Source organism: Manis javanica, chromosome 1 (genome assembly GCF_040802235.1).
Source record: "Manis javanica isolate MJ-LG chromosome 1, MJ_LKY, whole genome shotgun sequence".
In the NCBI taxonomy this organism is placed as follows: Eukaryota; Metazoa; Chordata; class Mammalia; order Pholidota; family Manidae; genus Manis; species Manis javanica.
In genome coordinates, this window is record NC_133156.1 from 222190111 (window position 1) to 222216586 (window position 26476).

The window sequence follows — 26476 nt, forward strand, 5'->3', positions numbered from 1 at the left end:
GAGGTAGGGCCGACTATGAACCCCATTGCATAAGTGAGGAAACTGAGGCTCAAAGCGGCACCTCACTTGCCTGTCACAGCTGGGATTGAACCCCCAGGTGTCCTATGCCCACACTCCCACTCTGCAGCCCTCTTGCCTGAAATGTGGCTCTGGAGGGCGGGGTCTGTGTCCTCCTGGGAGTCGGTAGGACAGGAATTTGAAAAAGTATTTTCAATATTCTAGTTTTCTATCTTGCCATTTTATGAAACGTGTTGTTTTTTTGTAACACAAAAAAATGGAAAGTAAAGCTCAACGAGAGCTTCTGGGCAAGGAGACTCTGCAGAAGCAGTGACCGCCCCTGATGGCAGCAAGTCGGTGAGGGTGGCCTGCGCCCCACTGGGGTTTCTCAGACCTCAGTCAGTGGTAGGGACAGAAGCTTACGTCCATCATAAAGCGGGGCACGCTGAGACACGCCGAGGTCACAAGTGAAACCACTGGGCAATGTTGGAACAATACAGTGAACTGCTAAGTAGCAGAGCTTCCTAAAATTCAGAACTGCCTGCAGTGCAGTGGCTGCCTCCCCAGTCGCGAGCTGCCAGGGCTGCCCATGTTCAGGTGAGGCTGGATGGCAGCCCAACTGCCAGAAGTGCCGTTTAGGCCTTGCGAGGGGAGTGGGTGGTAGAGGAGCCCGCAAAGAGGACAGAGAAGGCAAGCAGCAACCTGGTGCTTGGAAACAGCCTGGAGCCCTGGCTCCAGCTCCTGCTACTTTCCCTCATGAGGGCCATGATGAGGCCTCTTGGGGCCTAGAGGGGCCGAGGGGATGCAGCACCCTGGGAGACGCTCACGGCCTAACCCTGGCCCCCCTCCCCCAGCCGGCCCGACACCGCCTTCGTCTGGTTCCTCAACCCCCTCAAGTCCATCAAGTACCTCATCTGCACGCGGTACAAGTGGCTCATCGTCAAGATCGTGCTGGCGCTGCTGGGGCTGCTCATGCTGGCCCTCTTCCTCTACAGCCTCCCTGGCTACATGGTCAAGAAACTCCTGGGGGCATGAAGGCCCCATGGCCCACCCACAGCTCCTCTCCTGGGCTGCATCTGCCCCTCCTCTGGCGTGGACTTGTGGGTCTGCCTGGAGCCTGAGGGGCCTGGTGTCCACACCTGGGGCCTCAAGTCCCAGGAGCCTGCCTCCTGCATGCAGGGCTGGTGACTCCCCACCTCCTGTCCTCACCACCCCGAGGCTGCTGCTTGCCCAGGCCCGTCCCTCTGGTCCCTGCCTGTGGGGTGGGGAGTGTGGCAAGGGGTGTCTGCCCCACCTTGCTGAGGCACCACCCTTCTTCAGGCCCCGGCTCCAGAGGAAGCCACCCCAAAACCTCCCCAGGCCTTCCAAGGACTAAGCGTTAATGAAATTAGCCAGGAATCATGGCAGCGGCCAGTGTCTAGGGCTTTAAACAGAATGAACCAGCAAAACGATCACCCTCCCCTCCCCCAGATAATCTTGTGAGGGCGGCGCCACCAGGCTTTGCTCAGCAGAAGTGGGTCAGGCCTTTCTACCGGCCCCCAGGGGTGGCTGCTTCCCCGCCCCACCACTCCACACGCTCCTCCTCCTGCCTGGAGCCACAGCGGCGGGTGCACACGTTCCGCCCTGCCCTGCTGGCCGGGCTAGTGCTCCACAGCCTCGAGGAGGGGCAGCGAGAATGAATCCTGTGTTCCCCCCACCGCCCTGGCAACCCCAGCCCTCCGCCCGCTGAGCCAGCCCTTCAGAGCTCTCCCCTTGCAGCCCAGCCCGGAGTTTAAGAGCTGCCCCCTGCCGGCGGGAGCTGGGTTTCTCTTGGCTGTTTTCCTTTCTTGAGTGGTGGTTTTTCCCTTAATAAAAGAAACTAAACACTGAGCTGACAAATCTACAGTTGGTCAAGTGGGAGCACGAGTATGGGGTACAGGGTTGGCAGGCACCCTGAGGTGGCCAATGCAGTACCAGCTGGGCCCTGAGGCCTGTTCCCTTGGGGTGGATTCATGGCCCACAGTTCACAACAGGCCTAAGGCACAGGACCCTTGCTCACCGGACCAGCCTCACACCACAGCCCTGGGGCCTCACAAAAGGGCTCTGCAGGCCCAAGGACAGTCTGAAGGCTTAAAATCCCACAAGGGCCCCCAAAGCGTGGGCCTCCACCCACAGACAGCAACTGACTTGCAAAGGAAGGGGGCGCACACCACGGGCCGGGGCCTTGTCTCGCAGTCCTGTGCCTGTTCTCACACCACAGCCTGAGGCTGGGGACAAAGTCCCCTTGTGACACAAAGGTTGGGGCAAGGGCCATGTCTCACTGGACCTGACCTCTTTAAAGAGATTGAGCCACAACTTTTTAAAGACTTTAATAACTGTAGGACACAGGTAATTCCTCTTAGTGCCTTACTTTGACAGGCCCTGAGACAGCAGCTCTGGAAGATCCAGGGAGCGGGCCCAGGAATAGATAGAATCTATCACTCCCCAGGTGATAGATGCCAGCTTCAACCACCACTGCCCTAATACAGTAGCCTTTTGAAGTCCAGATCTATTTCATGGGTACCCGGAGCACCTGAGTGGGAGGAACTTGCAGTTCTGAGTTTATCTGGAAAAGAGAGTAAAGGTGGTGATTACATTTGGAGGCTCTCCCACAGGCCTCCAAATCTCTGCAAGCATCTCCTCCCCAAAGGCTTCCAGATGCCTGGGCAAGGCCACAGTCCGCATTCCTTCAGAAGACAAGTCTGGGGGCTTCTTGTTGGCGTCTGCTCCAGCTAGCTACCCCCAAGTAACGTTCTTAACCTTCCACTCTGATCCATCCTCCTAAATCCTCCCTCTACCCTTCACCTGCCCTCCTGTCCCCAGTCCAGCCCTGCTGCCCCCCTTCCTACCCCATCCTCTCATACACAGCGGCATCAATGGAAGCATGGCCCACATAGTCCCCTAATGTGGGAGTCCAGTCACAGGCTGAGGCCATCATGACACCAAGGCTCACCACGTCCTTTATTCAGGCGCAACCTGGGGCCTGAAACCATGATGGGGCCACATGCGCCCAGTGTGCAGGCTCAGTGACTGGCCTCGGTCACCTCTCACACACACAGCTGGTGATGGAGGGCCTATGCTCAGCCCAGCATGTCACACCCTTCCTGGCCTTGGCGCCATGTAAAGGATTCCACACCAGCAGAGCCAAGCCAGCAGCTGTGTCACAAATGGACTTTTCCTCTAGAGCAGAGATGGTGAGAGGCCATGGGAAGGTGCCCCAACTATCACTGGAGTGGGCCTGAGTGGGGGCCAGGGAGCATCTGCCCCATCTGAGCCTCTTCTCCCCATGGCTGGCTTCGGCACTGCCCCCAGAGGGGCCCAGCAAGCAACTGGTGCCAGAAACTATGGGCCCCACAAGGACAGTATTATAACTCACATGGCCTGGAGTAGGCTTCAGGCAACATCCACCCACCTGCCTGGTAATTGTCTCAATCTGAGGTATGACTGCTGACTTTTTGTCATATCTCAAAGCTCCCTTGCCTCTGGTGGGAACATTTCCTAGCATCATTTGCTCATTTCCTAAAATCAGCTCCAGTCCTAGCAGCTCCCCAGCCTCCACAGAGGGCCTTCGTCACCCACCTTGGAACCCAGGTACTGTTGCAGCAGCGTCTGCAGCTCTGTGTTCTGCTGTGCCAGAGAGCTGTTTTCTATCAGCAGCTTGGCTCTCTGGGTCAGGACAAAGCTGGGGGCAGAAAAATCAGTTAGAGGCCCACTGAATCCTCATCTTCTACCAAGCAGGGGCCACAGTCACTGTGTTTCTGTTCTGGTTGGAGGTGCAAGAGGGCCCCAGAAGCCTCACCCCACAGAGCTACCTTCAGCCCTGAACCAGCCAGGCTAGCAGAAACAGAGCAGGAAGGGCAGGGCCTAAGAGCCAGCCGCCCAAGTACATGCGTCCCGAGCAGGAGTCGCCAGAGGCAGCTCTTCTCTTCAGGACAGGGAGGTGGCAAACGTGGCCACGCCAAGCAGGATCCTTCTACTTTTCGCTGCTGGCTCCCTCCTTCCCCTGGGCCATACAACATACTTACTGGTATTTCTCCAACGCTGCGTACAGAGCCGCCCAGAGGGCCTGCGTGGAGCAGGGGATAACCGAGGCCAGGGCCTCCCAGTACTCAGAGTCCTTGGAGCTATCTCGTGCTTCCTTCAGCAACTTCCCAGGTGCCTGAGGGTCCCTGATGGGGAAAGGCACTGGCACCATTGCCTCGGCTGGCACCACCCAGGCCTCCATGCAGCAGGAACAGGCTGCCTCACACACTCTCTGCTTCTCCACCTGTCACTTCCCGCTCCGCTATGCAAGCTTACCAGACTATGGCAGAGCCTCAAAGTGCACATGCTCCAGATTCTTGGTGCCCTGGCCACCTTTGTGACAGCACCCTCAGAGTCTCACCCACCCTCCTTCTCTCAGTTTACCTCACTGCCTTTACAGCTCATTACTATGCCCATTTCTTTCACTAATACACCTAAATCAACTCTTGGTCATCTCCTCTCCATCCCCTCTAGAATATCATCCCCTCCACCTGGACAAACCTTCTCAGAGCTCCCCTGTACCCAGCTCCCTGCCGCCAAAGCGGCTTTTAAGTGCAATTCTGATAATCGTGGCTTCCCACCCCTGCTTGATATCCTTCTCTGGCTCTGGTCCACCGGAGGGTAAAGACAAAAATCTTGGGCACATTGGGCAAGGCTCTCCAAGGTCTGGCCTGGCTCCCCCACCCACCCATCCCACTTCCCAGACCCTTGCCACTAGCCACACTTCTCTGTCATGATTCTTGTATACACCAGGCTTTTCCCTGCACTGTGACATCCTGACATGCCCTTTCTCCCACTTTATCCATCTAGGAAAACTCAGTGCTGGCACCATTTTCTCCAAAAGCCCTCTCGGATGTGCCAAAGAGAGTTGTCCCCTTCCTCCTCTAAACAATGTGACACTGTATAGGCCGTGACCATTGTTCTGATCACCAGGTCAGGGCCTACACACAGCAGACCCCAATAAATGTTTGTTGAGTGAATGAATGATGAATGAGAACACATAAAGCACTTGTACACCCATTTCTTTCATTATGATGTCCACTCTAGCCTCTTTCTGGGTGGCCCTTTATTCACCCCCAAGGTTCCTGCTCAACAGCCTCTTCTCTCGCACTCGCTACGGCTTGGTCCCCAATCCCATCCAGCTTTCTAGCTCTCAGGTAAGACCTCCAGCACCCCAGCTCACCTGGGCTTCTTCAGAGCCATGACAAAAGCCTCCAGGATCTTGAGGACATCATTGGGGTGGATGAGTATGGGAGAAGCGGGGGTCTCCTTCCCTTCCTGCTCCCCTTCCACAAGGCTTTCCTCCGCTTCTCCCTCGAAGTCCCTGTGCTCTGCTGGCTTGGCTGGTATCAGACTTGTTCGCTCCTGTAGGGGGTAAGAAATTCCAGGGATTGATCTGGAGAAAGGTGCAAGGGCAACTGTGGGTTGGGGGTACACAAGCATGAGTCTGTGAAGACCAACAGGAAAAGGAAAAAAACAAGAGAAAAGTCTACAGGAAATCACAGACATTATAGAAAAAATGCAGAGAGAGACATTTACCCAAGGGGAGAAACAGTGAGGACAAAGAGGGGGAAGAAGGGGATTGGGGCCAGGGAGAGGCACACAGGGCACTTGAAAACAATGATGATGTCCTCTTACTAAGCTGGGTATTCATTTTATTGATATCATAAAGCTTACGTGATATAAATATCCTTTTGAATCTTAATACAAACTAAAGTTTATTTTAATCTTTAAATTTTAAAAAGACTTCCTCCTACTCCTGTCTCTCATTTTATCCAGTTTCCTTCTACTGAAAAACCAATGTTATCAGTTTATGTATCCTTCCAAAGAAATATTATGTCCACACACTTTTCCTTCCCATTTTTGCATAAATGATATGATACTAAATACATAGTTCTGTACTTGGTTTTTTCACATGCCAACAAACCTCAGAGATCCGTTCACATAGGAACATAAAGAACTTCTTTGTTCTTTTTTATAGTTGCATAGTATTCCATTATATAGCTTCACCATATATTACTTAATTCTTTAATAATGGAAATTTAGGTTGTTTCCAATCCTCTGTCATTCTAAACAATGCTGCTATGAATAAGCTACAATAAACATATAGTTTCAAATGTACTGAGACATAGCTATAGAATAAAAATCTTAGAAGAAGAATTGCAGGGTAAAGTAATTTTGTATATGGTGTTGAAATTGACACTGCCAAACTGCCCTCCACAACAATTTACACTCACACCAGCAACTTACAGAGTGCAATCCATACCAATCCTTATTATGTGTTATCAAACATGCATATTTTTGCCAAACTGACAGGTGAAATTGAATTTGGACAATTTTAATTTGCATTGCTCTTATTACAAGAAAGCCTGATTATCTTTTCATATGTTTAAGAGTTACTACCTCTTCTAGGAGGTGTTTGTTCATATCCCTTCTCTGTTCCATTGAGGTGTTGGTCTTTTTTCTTATTGGTTTATGGGAGGTCTTTATATATTAAGGAAATTAACCCTTAACTGTGATATGAGTTAAGAATATTTTCCCCCAGCTGTTATCTGTATCTTAACATTGCTTATAATGATTTTTGCCCTACAGACTATTTTTTTAATGTACTCAAATATATCCTCTTTTTCCTTTATGGCTTCTGGGTTTTGTCCACTCAGCCAATTCTTTTTGGAAGCATATCAGGATACCCACCATAGGGCTAACAATACTAAAAACATATTTTGAATTAATTTTTTAATCTTTAAGTTAAAAATTTATATTTTTAACATGACGACTTCTTCAGAAGAGTCAATTACAATCAAGATGGGCATTACAAATGGGCCCTATTCTGCAGGAAAGTGTTACAGAACAATATATTCAGAAGTTGGTGGTCTCAGGCCTTAGAGCAGCCAAGGCTTGTCTTGAAGGAGAAGACCCGTTGGGCCTCAGTATGAGAACAGCATGTCATCCCACCCATTCTTCCCACTGCAAACAGAAAATATAATAATGATAAGGGAAATGCTGAGTTAGTTGTCCCTGATATAAAACCCTCACTATTTCATCCTGAAGTATTATTCAAAGGCCGCAATGTCCTCCGGGGGCTTTCAGGAGAATTTCAAATGCTCCCTCTTAGGCATTCACCTTACCTGGCTGAAGGATGAATGATGAGCTCTGTATTTGAGGAAGAAGTTCACCAGTTTATACAAGTCATCCTCACTTTCAATTCCAAGGGCCTTAAGATAAAAATAGAATGTGGTGTTCAAACACTACATCAAGTAGTCCCCAGCTCCAGGAGTTAGCAGACCGTCAGCAGGAAAGCCTTCTTTGGACCTAAGAGCAGGGAGTTTGGCTCGTGCCCTTCAAGATCCCAGGCACCTGCCACGGCCCAGAGTGAGGACCCTGAACACTGGAAAAGCACAGTGAGACTGGGGACACACGCCGGGACAGAGACACTATGCTCAGAGTCAGAAACAGCTCCATATGGGTCTGGTGGGGTGAGAACACGAAAGGGTGCTGGACACACATCTGAGTTTAGAGGTGTAGGGGAGAACCTATGATCTTGGAGCTGGGCCATGAGAAAGAAGCTAGTAGAGGAAGGGTCAGGGATGGAAGACATCTGAACAATTCTGAGGCCATTTTGTTGCATGGAGAGTAAGTAGAAGGAAGGATTGAGAGTGAGCCCAGGAAAGCCCTGGGAGACATGCGTCTACTACCAAGACCAAGGCAACGTTAGAAGAACATAGGTGGCTGTCTTAGAATGAGGACCCCATGCCCTGCCCACTCAGCCCAGTGAGACTCACTGAGAAGATGGCGTCCAACCTCAGCAGATAGCATTCATTCTTCTCCAGAGGAAGGAGAAGGCTCAGCAGCTTGTTCTCTATGAGGAAACCCTGAGAAGCAGCAAGATGACATCTGCAGTCAGAAACAGGCTTCAGGAACAAGCACTAGGATGCAGCCTCCCTCATGTACCTAACCAGGAATGACTCCGCAGGCAAAATGCCCAGGGATGACACTGGGCAGTGGGGCTCCCAGAGGCAGGCCTTCTTAGGAGGCCTAAGAGCCATTCCCAGGGAGGAAGCCAATGCCCATCCTAGATTTAGTTCCCCCCACCTCAGGGGCTAACTCACTGACTCATAGCCACTGAGCTCCCCACAGCAGTCCAGACCTGACCCAGTCACAGATTCCCACCCACCCAATGTCACTTCACTCATACACAAGTCCCCCAGTATCCACAGAACACTGTCTTGAGGAGGACTAAAGACTGCCGGTCCTTGCTCCACCTCTTTCTCCCATCTCAGGACTGTATCTAAATAAACACCAGTCACATTTGGTGACGCTCCGACTTCTCGCTGAACCAGCTCCAACACAGTCTTTAGAGCAAGTTCAGTGGGTCTTGTAACACAGTGCAGACCTCCAAAGCCGAGGACCCCACAGTTATCACAAACTGGGCTCCTGGAAAAAGGCCACATCAGTTGAGGCCACACTTCTTAGCAGGTGGGTTCACAGAGGTGAGACTGGTGCCCCTTCTCTCACAAAATGAGCATTTGTTCAAATTAGCCAAGGACTGTTGGCCAGCCTGGACCACGCCTTGCTGACCCATCCATCTGCCGGCTCAGTCAGCTCTGAGACACAGCCCATCTGTGAGTGCCCTGCAAAGTCTGGGGGTGTCCCTCAGCTCTAGTCCTCAGGGCCGTGGCCCAGCCAGAGTCGTCGGAAGCAGCACCAAGAGGTAAGGGCAGAAAGTTGGCAAAGCCACCCATCATACTCTGCCACAGTCCCAGCCTGGCCTCACCGACTCGTTGCACAGGAGCCTCAGGATCTTTCCGGTTGTTTTCGCGGACACTTGCTTGGGCAGCTCCAGGTAAGCCTCTGCTTCTGAAGCAGTCTCTTCCATGCTCTCCTCTTCCGCAGATGGGGCAAGGAGGTAAGACAGAGAGGAACAGAAAAAGGAGATCATCTCTTGACCTTGTTGACTTGGAAAAACAGTCAAATGGCTTTCCCTGAGAAAATTTACCTCTTAAAAAGCCTCCTTACAGCACTATCAAGTCTGTTTAGCTGAAGAAAGCCCATTACATAGGAAAAACAGGGAGGCTGGGGGTCAGAACAAGGGACCATCTGGAGAATTCTGCCATTCTTGACCAGCCTTTAATGCCTCACTTTTACAAATTCCATCTACTTGGAAACATCATACTCAAAGTCCAGCTGTGACCAGGAGGTGGGCAGGAGAATGTGAACCTATTTATTCTTCTTTTAGGGATGAATCTAGCACATCTGCCACATGGTCTTTAAATCTGCTGCAGATTAGAAGCAGCCAACTAAGAGGTGGAAAGTGGCTCAGCAAGAACTGATGGCTGATGGCTGATTTCAAAGTTAAATTTTAAGCTGTTTAAATTTAATCTTAATTAAAATTGTAAAATGTTTTATACTATACATTCCTCATCAGAAGATAAGAATAAAAATCATGGTACTCTCCAGGTTTTACTAGTTGTTCAAAAGGTAAAACAAGATAACATATAGGAAAAGATTTTGAAAAGAATGAGATATCAGATTGCTGGTGGAGATGGAAAATGGTACCTTTGCTATGGTGCAACATCCCTACTCCTAGGGATCTACCCCAACAACTCCCTAGCAAAAACGTGGAAACACAAATGCACAAAGCCTTTCATTGCAGCAATGTTTGTAACTGCAAAAACACAAACACACACCTGGAAATAACCTAACTGACCATCAACAGAGGACTGTGAAGAAATTCTGGCACAGCCAGAGAAAAAAGAAATGAAGACCATTTCTTCTTACTGCTATTACAGACTGATCTCCAGGATATACTGTAAGTGAAAAAAGCAGATAAAAGTATATGTTCTCGGACTTGGGAAGGAGCAAAGATGGCGGCGTGAGGTGCACTGCTGCTAGCTGGCCTTTGGGGCCGGGGCCAGCTCGGCCCCAGGGCGGTCGAGTGCTCTTGATGGCTGATGCGAGGAAGAACATTTTCCTTGCCTTTTAGGTGCTTTTATATTCATCTCGAAAAGAAAAAAAATTCTGAACTCAGGATTCAGCAAGTATTGTATGTTGTCTCCTGGGCTCGATAGTCCTGCTTCTTTTATCTGGCCGCTTTCCCTATTCTTGAAATGTGGTTATCTTCTCTACACTTCACCTCCACGACTCGGAGTAGAGAAGGCCACTTTTCTTTCTGTTGCACCTCAGATTGAGCAGAGAAGCTCATAGGGTACAGTCATGCTGCTGACTTCTCTAAGAAGAAAGAAGCAACCAACACATCTTCTGCTGTTTGCTTAAGTATAAAGAAATTATTTGGCAAGATGAATGCTGATTTCTAATTTGAAACAGATTCTTGGATGGTGGTATTTTTGAATTCTTTACCTCTTGTTCCAAACAAGAAGACTAAATAAATAGCAAGTATGGATGACATCAGGGTTTTTTTTTAATGTCTTCCAGTTTTAACCGCCTTCATGAGAAGCACAATTGAGACTGCAGAAGTAAATTCCAAATATGTGTTGTAATTTGAAGTGAAAAAGATAGTAAAAAATTAAATATGTATCTAAATGGTGGCTTGTCCTGTGACATAGATTTACTGGATAAGAACAAAGTTTGGATTTTGCAATAAAACCTTTCGTGTGTAAAGAAGCATAAAGACAAGATAGCACAAGATTAATTTCATGTGAATAAACCAGAGTCTGTATAAATACACATTTTTACGTGTGTAAAACCACATTTTTGAATGAGAAAAGGGATTTTTCTTTTAGAGAAGAAGGATGCTGACTTTTCTCAGAAGTCTTTGGACATTTTGAGGCCCTTTTTTTTTTTTTACATGCTTTTTCTTTTTTCTAAGGAAGGACCACATTGTGCAGATGCTAAACCCTGTGAATACATGCTTTGGTTTAGTGAAAGATGGGTAAAAGGAAACATAACAGTTTTGAATCCAGTGAAGGAACCCTGATCACCTCCGTATGATGAGAGACTGCTGTATTACAAATCACTTCATTCTTTTTTGTGGAGTCTTATGTAGTAGTGAGACTTGGTTTCCTATGCTGCTGAAGCTGAGAGAAAGTGACATAAGGGGTTTTTCTGTTCAGAAGATGTGATAGACCCTCCAGTGTGACCTACCTTCAACTTTGGACATGGAGGAATGGGGAGAAAAGTGAGAAAGGTTTCCATGTAACTCCTTTTTCTCCTGAGAAAAAGAAGTAAATATGCCTATGCAGCTCTACAGTGTTTTATATATCCATAGCTCCATTTTTTGTAAGAGCATAAATAATTCTCTCCTTTGACTCAAGAGTGGGTACTTGGATGTTGGTTTATTTTTCAAAGCAATAGGTATAATATTAGGCTGAAAAGGCTGGGACTCAGGTAATTTCCTCAGTTAGGAACAGAACTTCTCATCAAAGAATGGGCCTCAGTAGCAATATTCCAAAGTTGTGGTTGGGTCAGTATAAATTTAGAAATTCAGAGTTAAAAAAAACCTCTCAAGAAAAATAGAGTAAGAAATATGAATCTTCATTTCTTTACCTTTAAACTTAACACTATAGGATGAACAGACTATAGAGTAAAGCTGTCCTTGCTTCCAAATCAACAGAGGACTGGTATATGAATTGTCAAGTCTTTACATAAGAAGAATGAAACCCTTATTTATGAGTCTTTGTGAGTTGAGAAAGAATTGAAAACTTAGATAAAATTAAGAACAAATTATCTTCAATCTCTATGATTTAGGGAGTGCTTTCCCAGGGCCATACATACCATGATGCCGAAAACTTAGAGCAATTTACCAAAATTTGAGAGTGATAGGAATGGCCAAAAAAATGGGAAATGCTGAGCACTCTTAATGATTAAATTCAACAACCAGTTTGAATTGCCATGAGAAATTTTTTGTGAAGTATTTTACATGATATAGATAAAATATAATTTCCTTTAACTGAGAGCAAATAATTGTGTGTGGTAAAGCACAGGAGAAGTAACTTTGGATAAAGGTGACTTCAATATTTCTCTTAAGATCTTCCCAACCATTCTGTGATGTTTTCAGGTATTTTGGAATTGTTAAAGATAGCGTGGACCCTACGTACATGAGTCCCATTTGTATGTTCAGAATATCATGGAGAATTTGTATCTACAGTTGTTTGTCATCCATCTTCCCTGTGTCCTTTTGGCAGCTTGTTGGGTAAAAGCATTTGGTGGGGGATAGACCCTCTACTGTCTGCACCAGTGAAACCATCTCTGGCCACTTGTTTGAATATGTATGAGACTTAACTTCTCCAGTTGCTTTATACTTTTTCATTTCACAGCTAAGAGAACTCCTGTATAATGCACTCTTCAGGTTGTTCCTGCATCTTCCATGGTTGTCACCAGATTGCAGTTTATAAAATAGATATATTCCAATAGTGCTTGCCTAGTGTTTAATATGTTTAATTACATATTTTTTGCCTGGTCTATTTTAATCCCCTTCTTGATGGCAAAAGCTATAATTCTAGGCAGAACGAGCCTCAGTCTGTAGCTGTGCCTACTTCCTCCCTTTCTGTTGCTCATCTATGTTAGCTGGCAGTTTTTCTTTTAAGTAAAAGTTAAACAAAAATGGGATATGTGCAATAGAAATATATATATATGTATATTTTAATACTTGTGGACAAATGTTACAAGTTGTTTAAGAACAACAAAATCACCAATGTCTTCCATTTTGAGATGTGTATAGTTTTGTAAGCATTTAGTGCTTGGTAGCATATTGTAGTGCCATGTTAGGGGCTAGTGCATGAGCCTAGTAATAATTTTAACTTAAGGATGAATTACTGATAATAACCAATAGTGTAAAAAGTGAAAAATCTAGACATTTTTTCCTATAAATATCTGAATCCTTGATACTCTAGTCCCTGGGGAAAGGAGGTTAAGGCCAAAAAGACTCATTTATGGATAGAAATGTGGGGTCACAATGTGAACTACTGTTTGAGGATCTTTAAGCTTTTCCATTCCTTTGTTTCTTATGAAATTTCATATCAAAGTGCAGCCCCATTTCATTATTCTACTTTGCTCTTAATTTGAGGTGAGGTTGTTCTTGTGCTGTTTTCACATTGTATGTCTTCTTGATTTATGTTCCCACTCCTTTTGCATCAAGAAATTATGATTTGCATGTTTTACTGAGATACTGTGTTAATTGCTTAAGTGAGCACTTTTCTAATCTACAGACCATGTATGTTCCCTGTCTGCAGCATGCTACTTGTTAATGGAAGAACACTGGTTAGTAGTTCAGAGTGTGCTAAATTAACTGTCGTGGGCTTTTCCTATTTCCAAACCTGCTGAATTGTGTATTGATGGGATTTCAGACCTTTTCATGAGAACTATAAATGTAGCTTCTTGGAGCCTTCTCAGGGTGCTATGTAATAAGCAACTCTCTTGCTTGGTTACAGTAAGCCATCTCAGACAGCTGTCCCTTTTGTCTGCTTTCCTTGTGAAAATAAAGTTGTTTTGTTTGAAAGTGGAAGATAGCTTTCTGTAGAAAAGAAATTCCTACCTCTAAAAGCTGCCTTTAAGAACTTGGAAATGGCAGTTTTCTGGGGTGATTTTTAAATCTCAGTATTAGGACAGTCCAAGATTTACTGATATAGATTCTACAGTTAGCATGACAGGAAATGCAAAACTTTTAATGTAGTATGTCTCATGTGCAGAAACAAGCAACAGACCAGGCAGCAGATACCCAAGGACCCAGGTTTAGAATCTCATAGTGTACTTAAAGTAGTCGTATTCTTGACACAAGTAGTTCAGTGCCTGGGAGAAACCATTTCTGAAAAGCATTTAAACGTTTTTTTTAAATACCTCTGAAAAGGTAATGAATGCAAAAGAGCACACAGTATGCAGGAGGGGATATTTCCTATTGCAAAAAAAAAAAAAAAAAAAGCCATAAAATGAACCGGTAACTTTCAAGAGGTAGAATTTTAGTAGCAATAACTGGTTTGCATGTTAAAGTAAGTTGCATTCACAAGGTTGTACAGTAGAATAAGTATTACTGCTTGAGTTGTAAGGCTCTGCTATCAACAGTCATACAAAAGGAAAGATGCTAGGTAAAGAGCAGATAAAAAGTACTTTCTTTTAAAAGTATGAATGCATATGAATATATCATTGTGTGAGAAATGTCAACTTCTGTGTGAGTTAAAGGTTAAATTTAGACCTTGTTTATTCCCTAAAGCAGAGGATTAAGGCCATTGAATGAAACTTCTAGTGCTTAACTTAACCTGGGAACAAATGTACTACTGATGTGGCTCCATTAAAGCCAGCTTGTGGAGATTTTGCGTATGATGTTCTTTTTAGCAACAGGCATTTATAAAATGGGGAACTTTTTCTTTGTCACCTCATCTTTCTCCATTAGTTTCCTGGGTGCATTTTTAAAGAGGAAAAGTTTGTTGTATGTGTATATTTAGAGCTAAAAACAAACTAAGGACTTGGATAGCTGGCCTTTATGCCTGTGGTTAGTTTAGGGGAGTTAGGATTTAAAGGTGTAAAGCAAAAAGATTGAAGACAGTAGCCAAAGACAGTATGTTGGTTTTTTTAAACGTCGTCTAATGTAGATGTGCTGAGCCCTGTAGCCTGTACTGCTTATTTTAACAAGAACCCAGCAAACTAATTTGTTGATCTGAGGAGTTACACAGCTCTCATGATATAATAGTGGAATAAGGGTGACTTCTTATCCCTTTTACCTCATGTTCATCCTGGCTATTTAGCACCTTGAAGATCCCTAAAAAATTGGGTCTATTTTTTCCCCAGGGAAAAAAACTAAAAGTGAGTGAATCTAAGAAAATAGTGCCTCTTGAATATGTAATTCTTATATGGCTACTCCAAGGATAGGGAGAAGGCTATATTAAATTGATTATAGCTCCTCTTTAAATGTCCTATGCCATCAATTGGTGTTAGAGACATTGGAATTACCAAGCAATATTCAGGCATCTGCATGATAGGACACCACTGCACATTGTGGTGTCAATTAGTTTAGAACAATTAAAGGTTACCCTTAATAGCCACGTTAATAGTTCTGAATGCTAAGATGTGCTACAAGTTTTTGTAGTCTCAGAAAGTATTTCGTTAATTAATTTTCAGTGTTGTGGTCTCATGTTTACTCTTTGTGTACCTGTGATATGCAACATATGAAGAGACCCTTGGCCTCCAGGAGTTTACATTCTCATGGTGCTGCTGGTGCAAGCAAATTACTGTAGTTTATTCAGAACATTGCTCAGCTATTAACTATACCATATTTGGAAGGATCCCTTGGCCAACAGTTTTCAAAAGCAGAGGGCTATGCTAAATTTCAGGGCATTGATTTTGAGTTTACCTAACAGGTAACAACCTGTGCTGATATTGGCTCTGCTGTTAACTCCTTTTCCCTGGGGAGCTGTGCAGGTATTGCTCATTAATGTGAATCAGGAAAGAAACCGTTCTGCCTAAGAGCATCTTCACCATCCCTACACCACTTGTGCTCTTCTGTGCTGCTATAGTTTGTTGTCCATAAATGGACAAGAGAATTACTGCTCCAGAAGACTGTACATCTCTTAATTCCCTTTTTCCCCCCCGTTTTTACATCATTCTCTACCCAGAAGGACCAGGATTTGCAATTAAGCCTTTTATAACTGAATAGTGGTCCTAATTCTAACCTTTTGTGTGACTTTTGTACCTCTGTTCTCAAGCAGCATTGTGATAGATGTGGATCACTTGCCTGCATTTCTAAGCAATGACTTTGCATGTATCCTTGTTATTTCCCCAATTCCTCTGAATCAAGGGGTTTTCTCTGCATGTATATTAAACTGGGTCTGGATGTAAGTGCAAGCAATAGTGGCAGACCCATAACTGATAAAGAGTACTAATATTCTGATGCATGATTGAAAATGTTGAGTGTTATGTGGTTACTGGGAAATATATATATATATATATATGCATTAATACTGAAGCAATAGAGACTCAAGACAATAGCTTGAATTTATTGTTTGAATTATTGGTTTTTATTTTCGAATAAAAGATTATCTTACTTCCATTGAAAATGGGAGCCAGAAGATAAACAGGGGCCACAAGACATTCAAACCGTCAGGAATAAAGCCTAACGGTGCTCACCCTCTAACTTTCCTGGTTTCAGTAGTCCCCATGCATGTATAAAAACAAAAAAAGGCACAAACTAAGCATGTTGTATAAATAAATAAGCTGCTATGGCTATAATAAAGGTGCAGAGTTTCAGAATGGGTAGGAAAGTAGAAAATACTAGTATGGAATATGTAAAATAGGTATGAGCTTTGACAAGTTTATGTGGCTTAAGTTTGAATCTCTTAAAACTAGTATTTTTGGAAGTGAATAGAGGGAATATGTACACATTTCAGATGTCCCAGGATTTTCAGGTAACTAGGCAACTCTTCTGGATGGTACTGGTATTGACTAGCCATAAAGGATGGCTCAGCAAAGGAGGCCTTTCCATTTGGTGGAAATAGTACTGAAAACATTGACACATCTGTAGTTTGGTTTCTTTTTTGTTACTGTATTATATACTTTAATAGCCAGAGTTTTACCCTTGCTGTTTTGGACAAACTGCATATGTTGCCTAAAGCTTCTGATGCCAGGTAAACAGGAGCAAGTTTCCCCTTCCCATTTATTTTCTTACTTGATAAAGAAAACGTCAGTTTATTGTGGTAGCTTAAAACTTTTGAGATGAATGGATTTGAAATAACTGTTGTAAGTATGAGTGATAATAGCAGTACAAATGTAGCTCATTATGTCTGAAAGAGGCCTAATTAGAATTCAGAATTAGACAAGATGATTTTTACTAGGCCCCTTCCAGATTTCATGTTCTATGAATGAAAAACATTTTTTCTAAATTATTTTAACCTCCTTTTCTTTGTTGTGGGATTTCACGCCATATGTCTTGGAATGTTTAAGTGGAATGGTAACTTTCCAACAATTCAGAATTGAATTAGACTTCTAGTCATTGCAGTGTCAGGTCTCCACTCAAATACAGGAAATGAGATGTAGCATCTCATGTTTAAGTTTTCTCTTTGCTACTTACTGATAACATGTCTGTCAACCAGTGAAACCAATGAAGATTTAAGGACAGTTTCTCTAAACTCTGTCTTGCCATTACTCCATAAAAGCATATTAAAATAGTTAATATTAGTTTTGTCTCCCTTGGTGATGGTATGCAGTGCCATTAAAATACATTTTTCTCCCAGGGGTAAGAGAGATTCTGGCAATACATTATCATCAGTCCTTAAACACCCATCACTAATAATTAAAAAGATTCCTATTTGAGTACCTTTCATATTTTATTTACTGTCCTGTAAATAACAGTTGTGGCTCAGTTTTTACTTGCTATTTTACATCTCCATTGCACCACTGGTATATAAGATGTTGAAAGAATTTCATTGAATGTTTATTACAAGAGGCAGCTTGCTTTTCAATCTATGCATCTTTGGGAGTTTAGAAGAAATTTTATCCTTTGATGTAAAAAGGAACTGCTATAATTGGAGACTCTGCACCTGTGTGTCTGTGTATATATAAATATATTTTGTCAATAAAGTAGCATGGGCTGAGAATGCAAAAAAAAAAAAAAAAAAAAAAAAAAAAGTATATGTTCTCATTTAGCTAAAAAAATGGGTTTATATAAATATATACACATATTGGCTTAAAATTTTAAAAAGTAATGGGAGGATAAATCATAAGTTTTTTAATAGGTACCTATAGGAGAGAGATGAAATAGGGTGGAGAGGACAAAATCTACACTTCTTTAAGTATACTTTGTTTTGTACATTTGACTTTGGGAATGTGTAAATATTTTACATGAATTATAAAACAATTAAATTGTTAAAAAGCAAACCCTAACAATCAAAAGCAGAAGACCTAAATAACTACACAGTAACTGTTTCAAATGACTTCGAAAGCCAGTGATCTACTGGTCTGTACATCCCTGATGGAATATATCCTAGGAGCAAACAGAACTGTGAAAATGTTTTAACTATTTTTAGTAAGCATTTGTTAGTGGTAGGGTTGATATTTTACTCTGAGACTGTTCTATGGTATTGTGGGAAAAGCAATGAGTAATTATTTTGGAGTCATTGAGTACCAAGATTTTCAAGTTAAGAGAAAGAAGATAGATTTTGATAGAGTTAAGTAAAAATCCTGGTGTTCTGATGATTAGGAAATATTAAGATAAACACATGATTTATTTTATCTTTAAAAAATAATCCTATACCCTAAGCTTGACCACAGAGAAGGCCTAGAAACAATGACCAATCCAAAACAATGAGTACTCCAGCACCCAGACTATGGTTTCAAAATACCATTCCCTGCTTAAAAGGATCAAATCTCCTTGGAGAAATAGCTGACTGCAGACTTGAAGCAGGAAATGTATAATGTAAGCCTAGAACATCTGGTCTCTCTGAAAAGCCAGGAAGCTATCAACGACTACTGAGGCTGTGTCAACATGACCCAGAAGCCAAGATGAAGAGACGCCCGCTGGCCAAACAGGGATAATTTGAGCAGCAGTAAGAAAAACTACAGTTAATCAAAACATATCAAATTTGCTTAAATCCATGTGTTCATAATGATACTTGTTTATGAAACATCACTGATCACCTTTGGAAGATGCTAGAGAACCAACCCATGTATTCTGAAAGCTGGTAAATAGGGAAATAATAAGCATCTACCCTGCTTTTCCTGTATAAACTGTATCAAACAGCTGATGAGAGGAAGAGGCTCTTTTCAGAAGTGTTACAACTAATAAATGAAGACATAATGGTAGAATTTAGAATATCACCATTCTGTAATCCCCAAGGCAATCAATGGATCTGAGACAATGACTATCAATGGCTGCTAGCACCACAGAAAGAGGGACAACCTGACAGTTTATCCTAGTGGAGGGACACAAAAGCATACTTAGTAAAATTGAATTGAAACTAAGTCTGATCAGGCTTCTAGATTAACTACCAGTCTACAATCCATGTCAACCAGCCATACTCAGTGAACCCCTTACAGCTACGAGACTTCTTCCCTCTCCGCTGGGCTTCAGTTTCCTTACCTGTAAAATGAATGGGTTAGCCTGATGTGCTCAGAGCTCTAAGACACAATGGCTCTGTTCTAGTCACCTGTTTGCAGCAGCACTTCTTCTAATATTTGGGTGGCAGACTTCTGCTGCTTCTGAGACACAGGCCCCACATTCTTCAGAAACCAGAAATCAGGTACTGTCCAGGGGAGCCCCAGATGCTGGGTATAGATGATCTTGTCTACATCAAAGGCTCTGCCTATCAGATCCTTTGCCTCCTCTTCATTCATCAGCCAAATCTCCTGAAACTGCTTGTCATCAATAAGAGCGAAATGCCTGTGAAGGAGAGTCACTGAGCATGGCCAACAGAGGCCAGGAGCTGGTCAGGGTCCCCTCAATTAGCAGCAGGGCAAGGACTAAGTGGCTGTGGTAATCCTGGGCTGCTAGCTCTTACCTATGAAAGACTGGAAGCCATCCCAACAGGTCTCAAGAAAAGGCAGGTGACATGCAAGTAAAGGGACAAGGAAGATAGCACAAGTCTTTGGTGCCCCAGCCCAGCTTAAAAGAAGCTGACAATATCAGTGAAACCACTGCCACCACCAACTCCATGACCCCCCACCTCTATTCTAGAGCATGTGCCTTGGGACCCATGGCTGTAAGTACCTCATGGATTTCTGTAGCTCCTTGAATTGTATCACAAGGCGTTTGTAGTCTGAGGTTAGTGACAGGTTGTCCTCCTGAAACTGCTTTATCTGCTTGTTATACTTTAATCTCAGAGCATTAAGTACATCATGCAGGCTGGGTTAAAGAGAGCAGAAAAAAAGTGAGTCTGGAGAGGTGGAAAAAGATTGCAGTGCGAGAAGTGAGACAGAAACCTCCTCCCAACACCACATATAACACAAAAATACAGCAAATACAACTAATCTTGAAAGAGAGACCGGAAAGAAGACTGCAACAGACAGCCTACATCTAGGGAAAAGAGAAGACCTCATGGAAAAGGGTAAAGTAACAAAGCCCCAATCCAGCAGGACCCAAATCTTCTCCCTCACCCCAGCTCACTGGTGGGAAGAAGAGAAATGGAGTGAGGAGGGAGTAGAAGCCCAGGACTGCTAAATACCCACCCCTGAAGATTTCCTCCGGGAGCACAAACCCACATTATATGGTACTCTGCAGATTAGTGGTGTTGGAAAGCAAAGACAGGCAGCATACTCAGAGAGACTGAGATTCCAGCCACTTGTGGAGTAGAGGTACCCACAATCAGCTGCTCTGGGACCACACAAAGGTGGGCACTTTGAAAGACTTCCCAACAGTGAGAGGGCTGCTAAATGGCAAGGATTACACAGAGCTTGCTGCTCAGGAGAAAGGACAGGTGGACAAAATCATCATGGCACACCCAGCCCAGTTGATTGGGAACTTTCAGGACCTTCAGGGGCTCCATTCCCCCGGCTGGCAACACAGTGCCAAGGCTCCCTACTGCAATATGCAGCCTGCCATTCCTTCTTCCTGGCCCACACCAGTTTGCAGACCTGCTGCCCCTGCCATTGCTCAAGGCCAGCTGGAGGGCAGCCCCACCTATAGCAGCTACAAGAGCCTAAAGCAGAGGCTCCTACCTGCACACTTAGCCCAGTGGCCCTGGAAGTGGAGGCAGACACTGCAGCAGGGAAACAGGAAAGAGTTCTTTCCTCCCAGCAGGCACCGGTGCCACTTGCCTGTGACCCCTGCCATCACTCCAGGTGCTGAGCAGCTCCAGAGAGTAGAACTTCTGGGCACTAGAGGGTACTGCCTACACAAAGTTATTATGCCATAGTAATCATTAGAAATATGAAATGACAAACCAAAATTCCCTCAAACACCACAAAGAGGGCTAATTGAAACTGAAATCACCAATCTTCTTGATAACAATTTCAAAATAAAAACCATAAGCATGCTCATGGAGCTACAGAAAAATATTCAAGATCTCAGGGAGGACTTCAAGAAACAGATAGAAACTTTAAAAAATACAATATCTGAAATGAAACATACACTGGAGGAATTAGATGACACAGAGGAGATGGTAAATGAAATGGAAATTGGAGAACAGGAATACAGAGAAGCTGAGGCACAAAGAGAAAAGAGTATCTCTAGGAATGAAAGAATAATGAGAACTGTGCAACTCCAAATGGAACAATATTCACATTATAGGAAGTAACAGAAGAAAAAGTAAGACAAAAAGGAATAGAAAGTCTCTTTGAGGAAATAATTGCTGAAAACTCCCCCAATCTGGGGAAGGAAAGTCTCTCACCCGTGGAAGTGCACAAATATCCCAACACAAGGGACCCAAGGAAGACAACACCAAGACATATAATAATTAAAGTGGCAAAGATCAGGATAAGGACAGAGTATTAAAAGGAGCCAGAAAGAGAAAAAAGATTACATACAAAGGAAAAGCCATCAGGCTATCATCAGACTTCTCAGCACAAACCTTACAGGCCAGAAGGGAGTGGCATGAATATATTTAATGCAGTGAAACAGAAGGGCCTCCAACCAACAATACTCTACCCAGCAAGATTATCATTTAAATTTAAAGCAGGGATTAAACAATTTCCAGATAAGTAAAAGTTGAGGGGATTTACCTCCCACAAATCATCTCTATAGTGATTTTAAAGGGACTGCTGTCGATGGAAGTGCTTCTAAGGCTAAATAGCTGTCACCAGAGAAAATAAAACCACAGTAAAGAAAGTAGACCAATTAATTACTAAACAAATGCAAAATTAAATCAACTACCCACAAAGTCAGTCAAGGAATACACAAAGAGTACAGAATATGATACCTAATATATAAAGAGTGGAGGAGGAAGAAAAAGAAGGAATTAAAAAAAAATCTTTAGATTGTGTTTGAAATAGCATAATAAGTGAGTTAAATTAGATTGTTAGATAGTAAAGAAGCTGCCCTTGAACGTTTGGTAACCACAAATCTAAAGCCAGCAATGGCAATCAGTACATATCTATCAGTAATCACCCTAAATGTAAATGGACTGAATGCATCAATCAAAAGATACAGAGTTATAAAATGGATAAAAAAAAACAAGACCTATCTATATGCTGCCTACAAGAGACTCACTTCAAATCTAAAGACATAACACAGACTGGAAGTGAAGGTACAGAAAAAAATATTTCATGAAAATAGTATGAAGAAAAAAGAATGAGTTACAGTACTTGTATCAGACAAAGTAGACTTCAAAACAAAGAAAGTAAGAAGAGACAAAGAAGGACATTACACAATGATAAAGGGGTCAGTCTAACAAAAGGATACAACCATTATAAATATCTATGCACCCTACATATGTGAAACAAATACTAACAGAATAAAAGGGCAAAATAGAACGCAAAGAATTCATTGTAGAAGACTTCAACACACCACTCACAAAAGGACAGATCAACCAGACAGAAAATAAGTAAGGAGACAGAGGCACCAATCAACACATTAGAACAGATGGACCTAACAGACATCTACAGAACTCTCTACCTAAAGCAGCAGGATATACATTTTTCTCAAGTGCACATGGAACATTTTCAAGAATAGATCACATACTAGGCCATCAAAATAGCCTCAGTACATTCAGAAGAATTGAAATTGTACCAATCAAATTTTCAGATGACAAAAGTATGAAACTAGAAATTAATTACATAAAGAAAACAAAAAAGCCCATAAACACATAGAGGCTTAACAACATACTCCCAAATAATCAATGGATCAATGAGCAAATAAAAAGGAGATCAAGCAACATATGGAGACAAATGAAAACAACCACTCAACACCCCAAAAAAACCTATGAGACATAGCAAAGGCCATTCTAAGAGGGAAGTATATTGCAATACAGGTTTACTTCAAGAAAGAAGAACAATCCCAAATGAATAGTCTAAACTCACAATTAATGAAACTAGAAAAAGAAGAACAAATGAGGCCCAAAGTCAGTAGAAGTAGGGACATAATAAAGATTAGAGCAGAAATAAATAAAATTGAGAAGAATAAAACAAGAGAAAGAATCAATGAAAGCAGGAGCTGGTTCTTTGAGAAAATAAACAAAATAGATTACCCCCTAGCCTGACTTATCAAGAAAAAAGAGAGACTACACACATAAACAGAATCAAAAATGAGAAAGGAAAAATCACTACAGACACCACAGAAATACAAAGAATTATTAGAGAATATTATGAAAAATCATATGCTAACAAATTGGATGAACTAGAAGAAATGGATAACTTTCTGGAAAATACAACCTTCCAAGACTGACCCAGGAAGAAACACAAAATATGAACAAACCAATTACCAGCAATGAAATTGATTTGGTAATCAAAAAACTACCTAAGAATAAAATCCCTGGACCAGATAGAGTCACCACTGAATTTTATCAAACATTTAGTGAAGACCTAATATCCATCCTCCTTAAAGTTTCCAAAAAGTAGAAAAGGAGGGAATACATCCAAACTCATTCTATGAAGCCAGCATCACTCTAATACCAAAAGCAGACCACCACAAAAAAAGAAAATTACAGACCAATATCCCTGATTAACATATATGCAAAACTCCTCAACAAATATTTGCTAACAAATATTAGCAAACCAAATTCAAAAATACATCAAAAAGATCATCCATCATGATCAAGTAGGATTTATTCCAGGGATGCAAGGATAGCACAATATTCAAAAATCCATCAACATCATGCATCACATCAACAAAAAGAAGGACAAAATCACATGATCATCTCAATAGATGCTGAAAAAGCATCTGACAAAATTTAACATCCATTCATGATAAAAACTCTCAACAAAATGGGTATAGAGGGCAAGTACCTCAACATAATGAAGGCCATAAGCGACAAACCCACAGCCAACATCATACTTAACAGCTGAAAGCTTTTCCTTTAAGATCAGGAAAAAGACAAGATGCCCAGTCTCCCCACTTTTATTCAACAGAGTACTGGAGGTCCTAGCCATGGCAATCAGACAATACAAAGAAATAAAAGGCATCCAGATTGGTAAGGAAGTAGTTAAACTGTCACTATTTGCAGATGACATGACATTGTACATAAAGAACCCTAAAGAATCCACTGCAAGACTACTAGAACTAATAACTGAATTCAGCAAAGTTGCAGGATATGAAATTAATACACAGAAATCTGTTGCATTCCTATATACTAATGATGAACTAGCAGAAAGAGAAATCAGGAAAAAAATTCCATTTACAATTGCATCAAAAAGAATAAAATGCCTAGGAATAAACCTAACCAGGGAGGTAAAAGACCTATAGCCTGAAAACTACAAGACACTCATCAGAGAAATTAAAGATGACACCAAAAAACTGAAATACATCCCATGCACATGGATAGGAAGAATTAATATTGTCAAAATAGCCATCCTGCCTAAAGCAATCTACAGATTCAATGCAATCCTTATCAAAATACCAACAGCATTCTTGAATGAGCTAGAACAAATAGTTCTAAAATTCATATGGAACTACAAAAGACCCCGAATAGCCAAAGCAATCCTGAGAAGGAAAAATAAAATGGGGGGGGATTGTGCTCCCCAACTTCAAGCTCTACTACAAAGCCACAGTAATCAAAACAATTTGGTACTGGTACAAGAACAGACCCACAGATCAATGGAACAGAATAGAGAGCCCAGATATAAACCCACACATATATGGCCAATTAATATACAATGAAGGAGTCATGGAGATACAACAGGGAAATGACAGCCTCTTCAACAACTGGTGTTGGCAAAACTGGAAACCTACATGTAAAAAAAATGAAACTGGATTATTGTCTAACTCCATACACAAAAGTAAATTCAAAATGGATCAAAGACCTGAATGTAAGTCATGAAAATATAAAACTCTTAGAAGAAAACATAGGCAAAAATCTCTTGAATATAAACATGAGCAACTTTTTCCTGAACACATCTCCTCGGGCAAGGGAAACAAAAGCAAAAATGAACAAATTGGACTACATCAAACTATAAAGCTTCTGTACAGCAAAAGACACCATCAGCAGAACAAAAAAGCATCCTACAATATGGGAGAATATATTCATAAACAACTTATCTGATAAGAGATTAACATGCAAAATATATAAAGAGCTCACACGCCTCAATGTCCAAAAAGAAAAAAACCCAGTGAAAAAATGGGTGGAGGATATGAACAGACACTCCTCCAAAGAAGAAATTCAAATGGCCAACAGACACATGAAATAGATCCACATTGCTAATTATCAGTGAAATACAAGTTAAAACCTCACTGAGGTATCACCTCACACCAGTTAGGAGGGTCAACATCCAAAAGACATGGTAACGTAAATCAGTTCAACCATTGTGGAAAGCAATATGGAGGTTACTCAAAAAACTAAAAATAGAAATACCATTTGATCCAGGAATCCCACTCCTTGGAATTTACCCAAAGAATACAATTTCTCAGATTCAAAAAGACATATGCACCCCTATGATTATCACAGCACTATTTACAATAGCCAAGATATGGAAGCAACCTAAGAGTCCATCAGTAGATGGATGGAAAAAGATGTAGTACATATACACAATGGAATACTATTCAGCCATAAGAAAGGAACAAACCTTACCATTTGCAACAACATGGATGGAGCTGGAGGATATTATGCTCAGCAAAATAAGCCAGGAGGAGAAAGACAAGTGCCAAATTATTTCCCTCATTTGTGGAGTATAACAATGAAGCAAAACTGAAGGAACAAAAATAGCAGCAGACCCACAGACTCCAAGAAGGCACTAGTGGGTAACAAAGGTAAGGGGTGTGGGAGGGCAGGTGGGGAGGGAGGAAGAAGGGGATGGAGGGGTATTATGTTTAGTACACATGGTGTGGGGGGGTCACAGGGAAGACAGTGTAGCACAGAGAAGGCAAATAGTGAAACTGTGGCATCTTACTACACTGATGGACAGTGACTGCATTGGGGTATGGGTGGGGACTTGATAACATGGGTAAATGTAGTAACCACATTGTTTTTTCATGTGAAACCTTCATAAGAGTGTATACCAATAATACCTTAATAAAAAAAATTTTTTTTAAGTGAGTCTGCAGCTGAATAGAAGGCGTGATGTATGTTCCTTTCATCTACTTTGCTCAGCTCTACAAAACCAGAATCAGATTCGTGGAAGGACAGAAAACCCTCCCATATAGTCCAAAACACAGCTGCAACTGTGAGCAAGGAAAGGAAGGCAACAGGAAGTGATGGGACTGCCCAGAACTAAATTCATTCAAAACAAGTCTCCTGCTTGTGAATGTGACTGGACTTTCCTCAATGTACCATTGGTCAGAATGCCCATATCTAATGTCAACCTCACATACTTACATATCCCAACTAGTTCACTGTCATAATTTGGATGTTCATTTCACCTCTGAAAACAAGGAAAATAAAAAGGAAAATAATAAACCTTCTTATAGCCACATATC

The 26476-nt window shown here is 42.4% G+C and overlaps 2 protein-coding genes across 5 annotated transcripts in view; one reads left to right on the forward strand and one right to left on the reverse strand.

Moving 5' to 3' along the window:
* Positions 1–1860, forward strand: part of OTOF (otoferlin) — a 95140-nt gene extending 93280 nt beyond the window's left edge. For both annotated transcript variants that reach the window (XM_037009485.2, XM_037009484.2), the window contains one exon: positions 852–1860. In XM_037009485.2, the coding sequence (XP_036865380.2) occupies positions 852–1032 (181 nt within the window). In that variant the 3' untranslated portion in view covers positions 1033–1860. The remainder of the gene's footprint in view (positions 1–851) is intronic.
* A 469-nt stretch (positions 1861–2329) lies between these two features.
* The window catches only part of DRC1 (dynein regulatory complex subunit 1), a 48933-nt gene continuing 24786 nt past the window's right edge, over positions 2330–26476 (reverse strand). The window contains exons 9-17 of one of the 3 annotated variants that reach the window (XM_037009481.2): positions 19685–19819; positions 19125–19357; positions 8813–8922; positions 7821–7910; positions 7167–7253; positions 5222–5403; positions 4041–4184; positions 3595–3697; positions 2330–2581 (exon numbers count right to left, since the gene is read on the reverse strand). In XM_037009481.2, coding sequence (XP_036865376.2) covers positions 2525–2581; positions 3595–3697; positions 4041–4184; positions 5222–5403; positions 7167–7253; positions 7821–7910; positions 8813–8922; positions 19125–19357; positions 19685–19819 — 1141 coding nt within the window. In that variant the 3' untranslated portion in view covers positions 2330–2524. The remainder of the gene's footprint in view (positions 2582–3594; positions 3698–4040; positions 4185–5221; positions 5404–7166; positions 7254–7820; positions 7911–8812; positions 8923–19124; positions 19358–19684; positions 19820–26476) is intronic. The other 2 variants (XM_037009483.2, XM_037009482.2) reach the window with 2 other exon arrangements.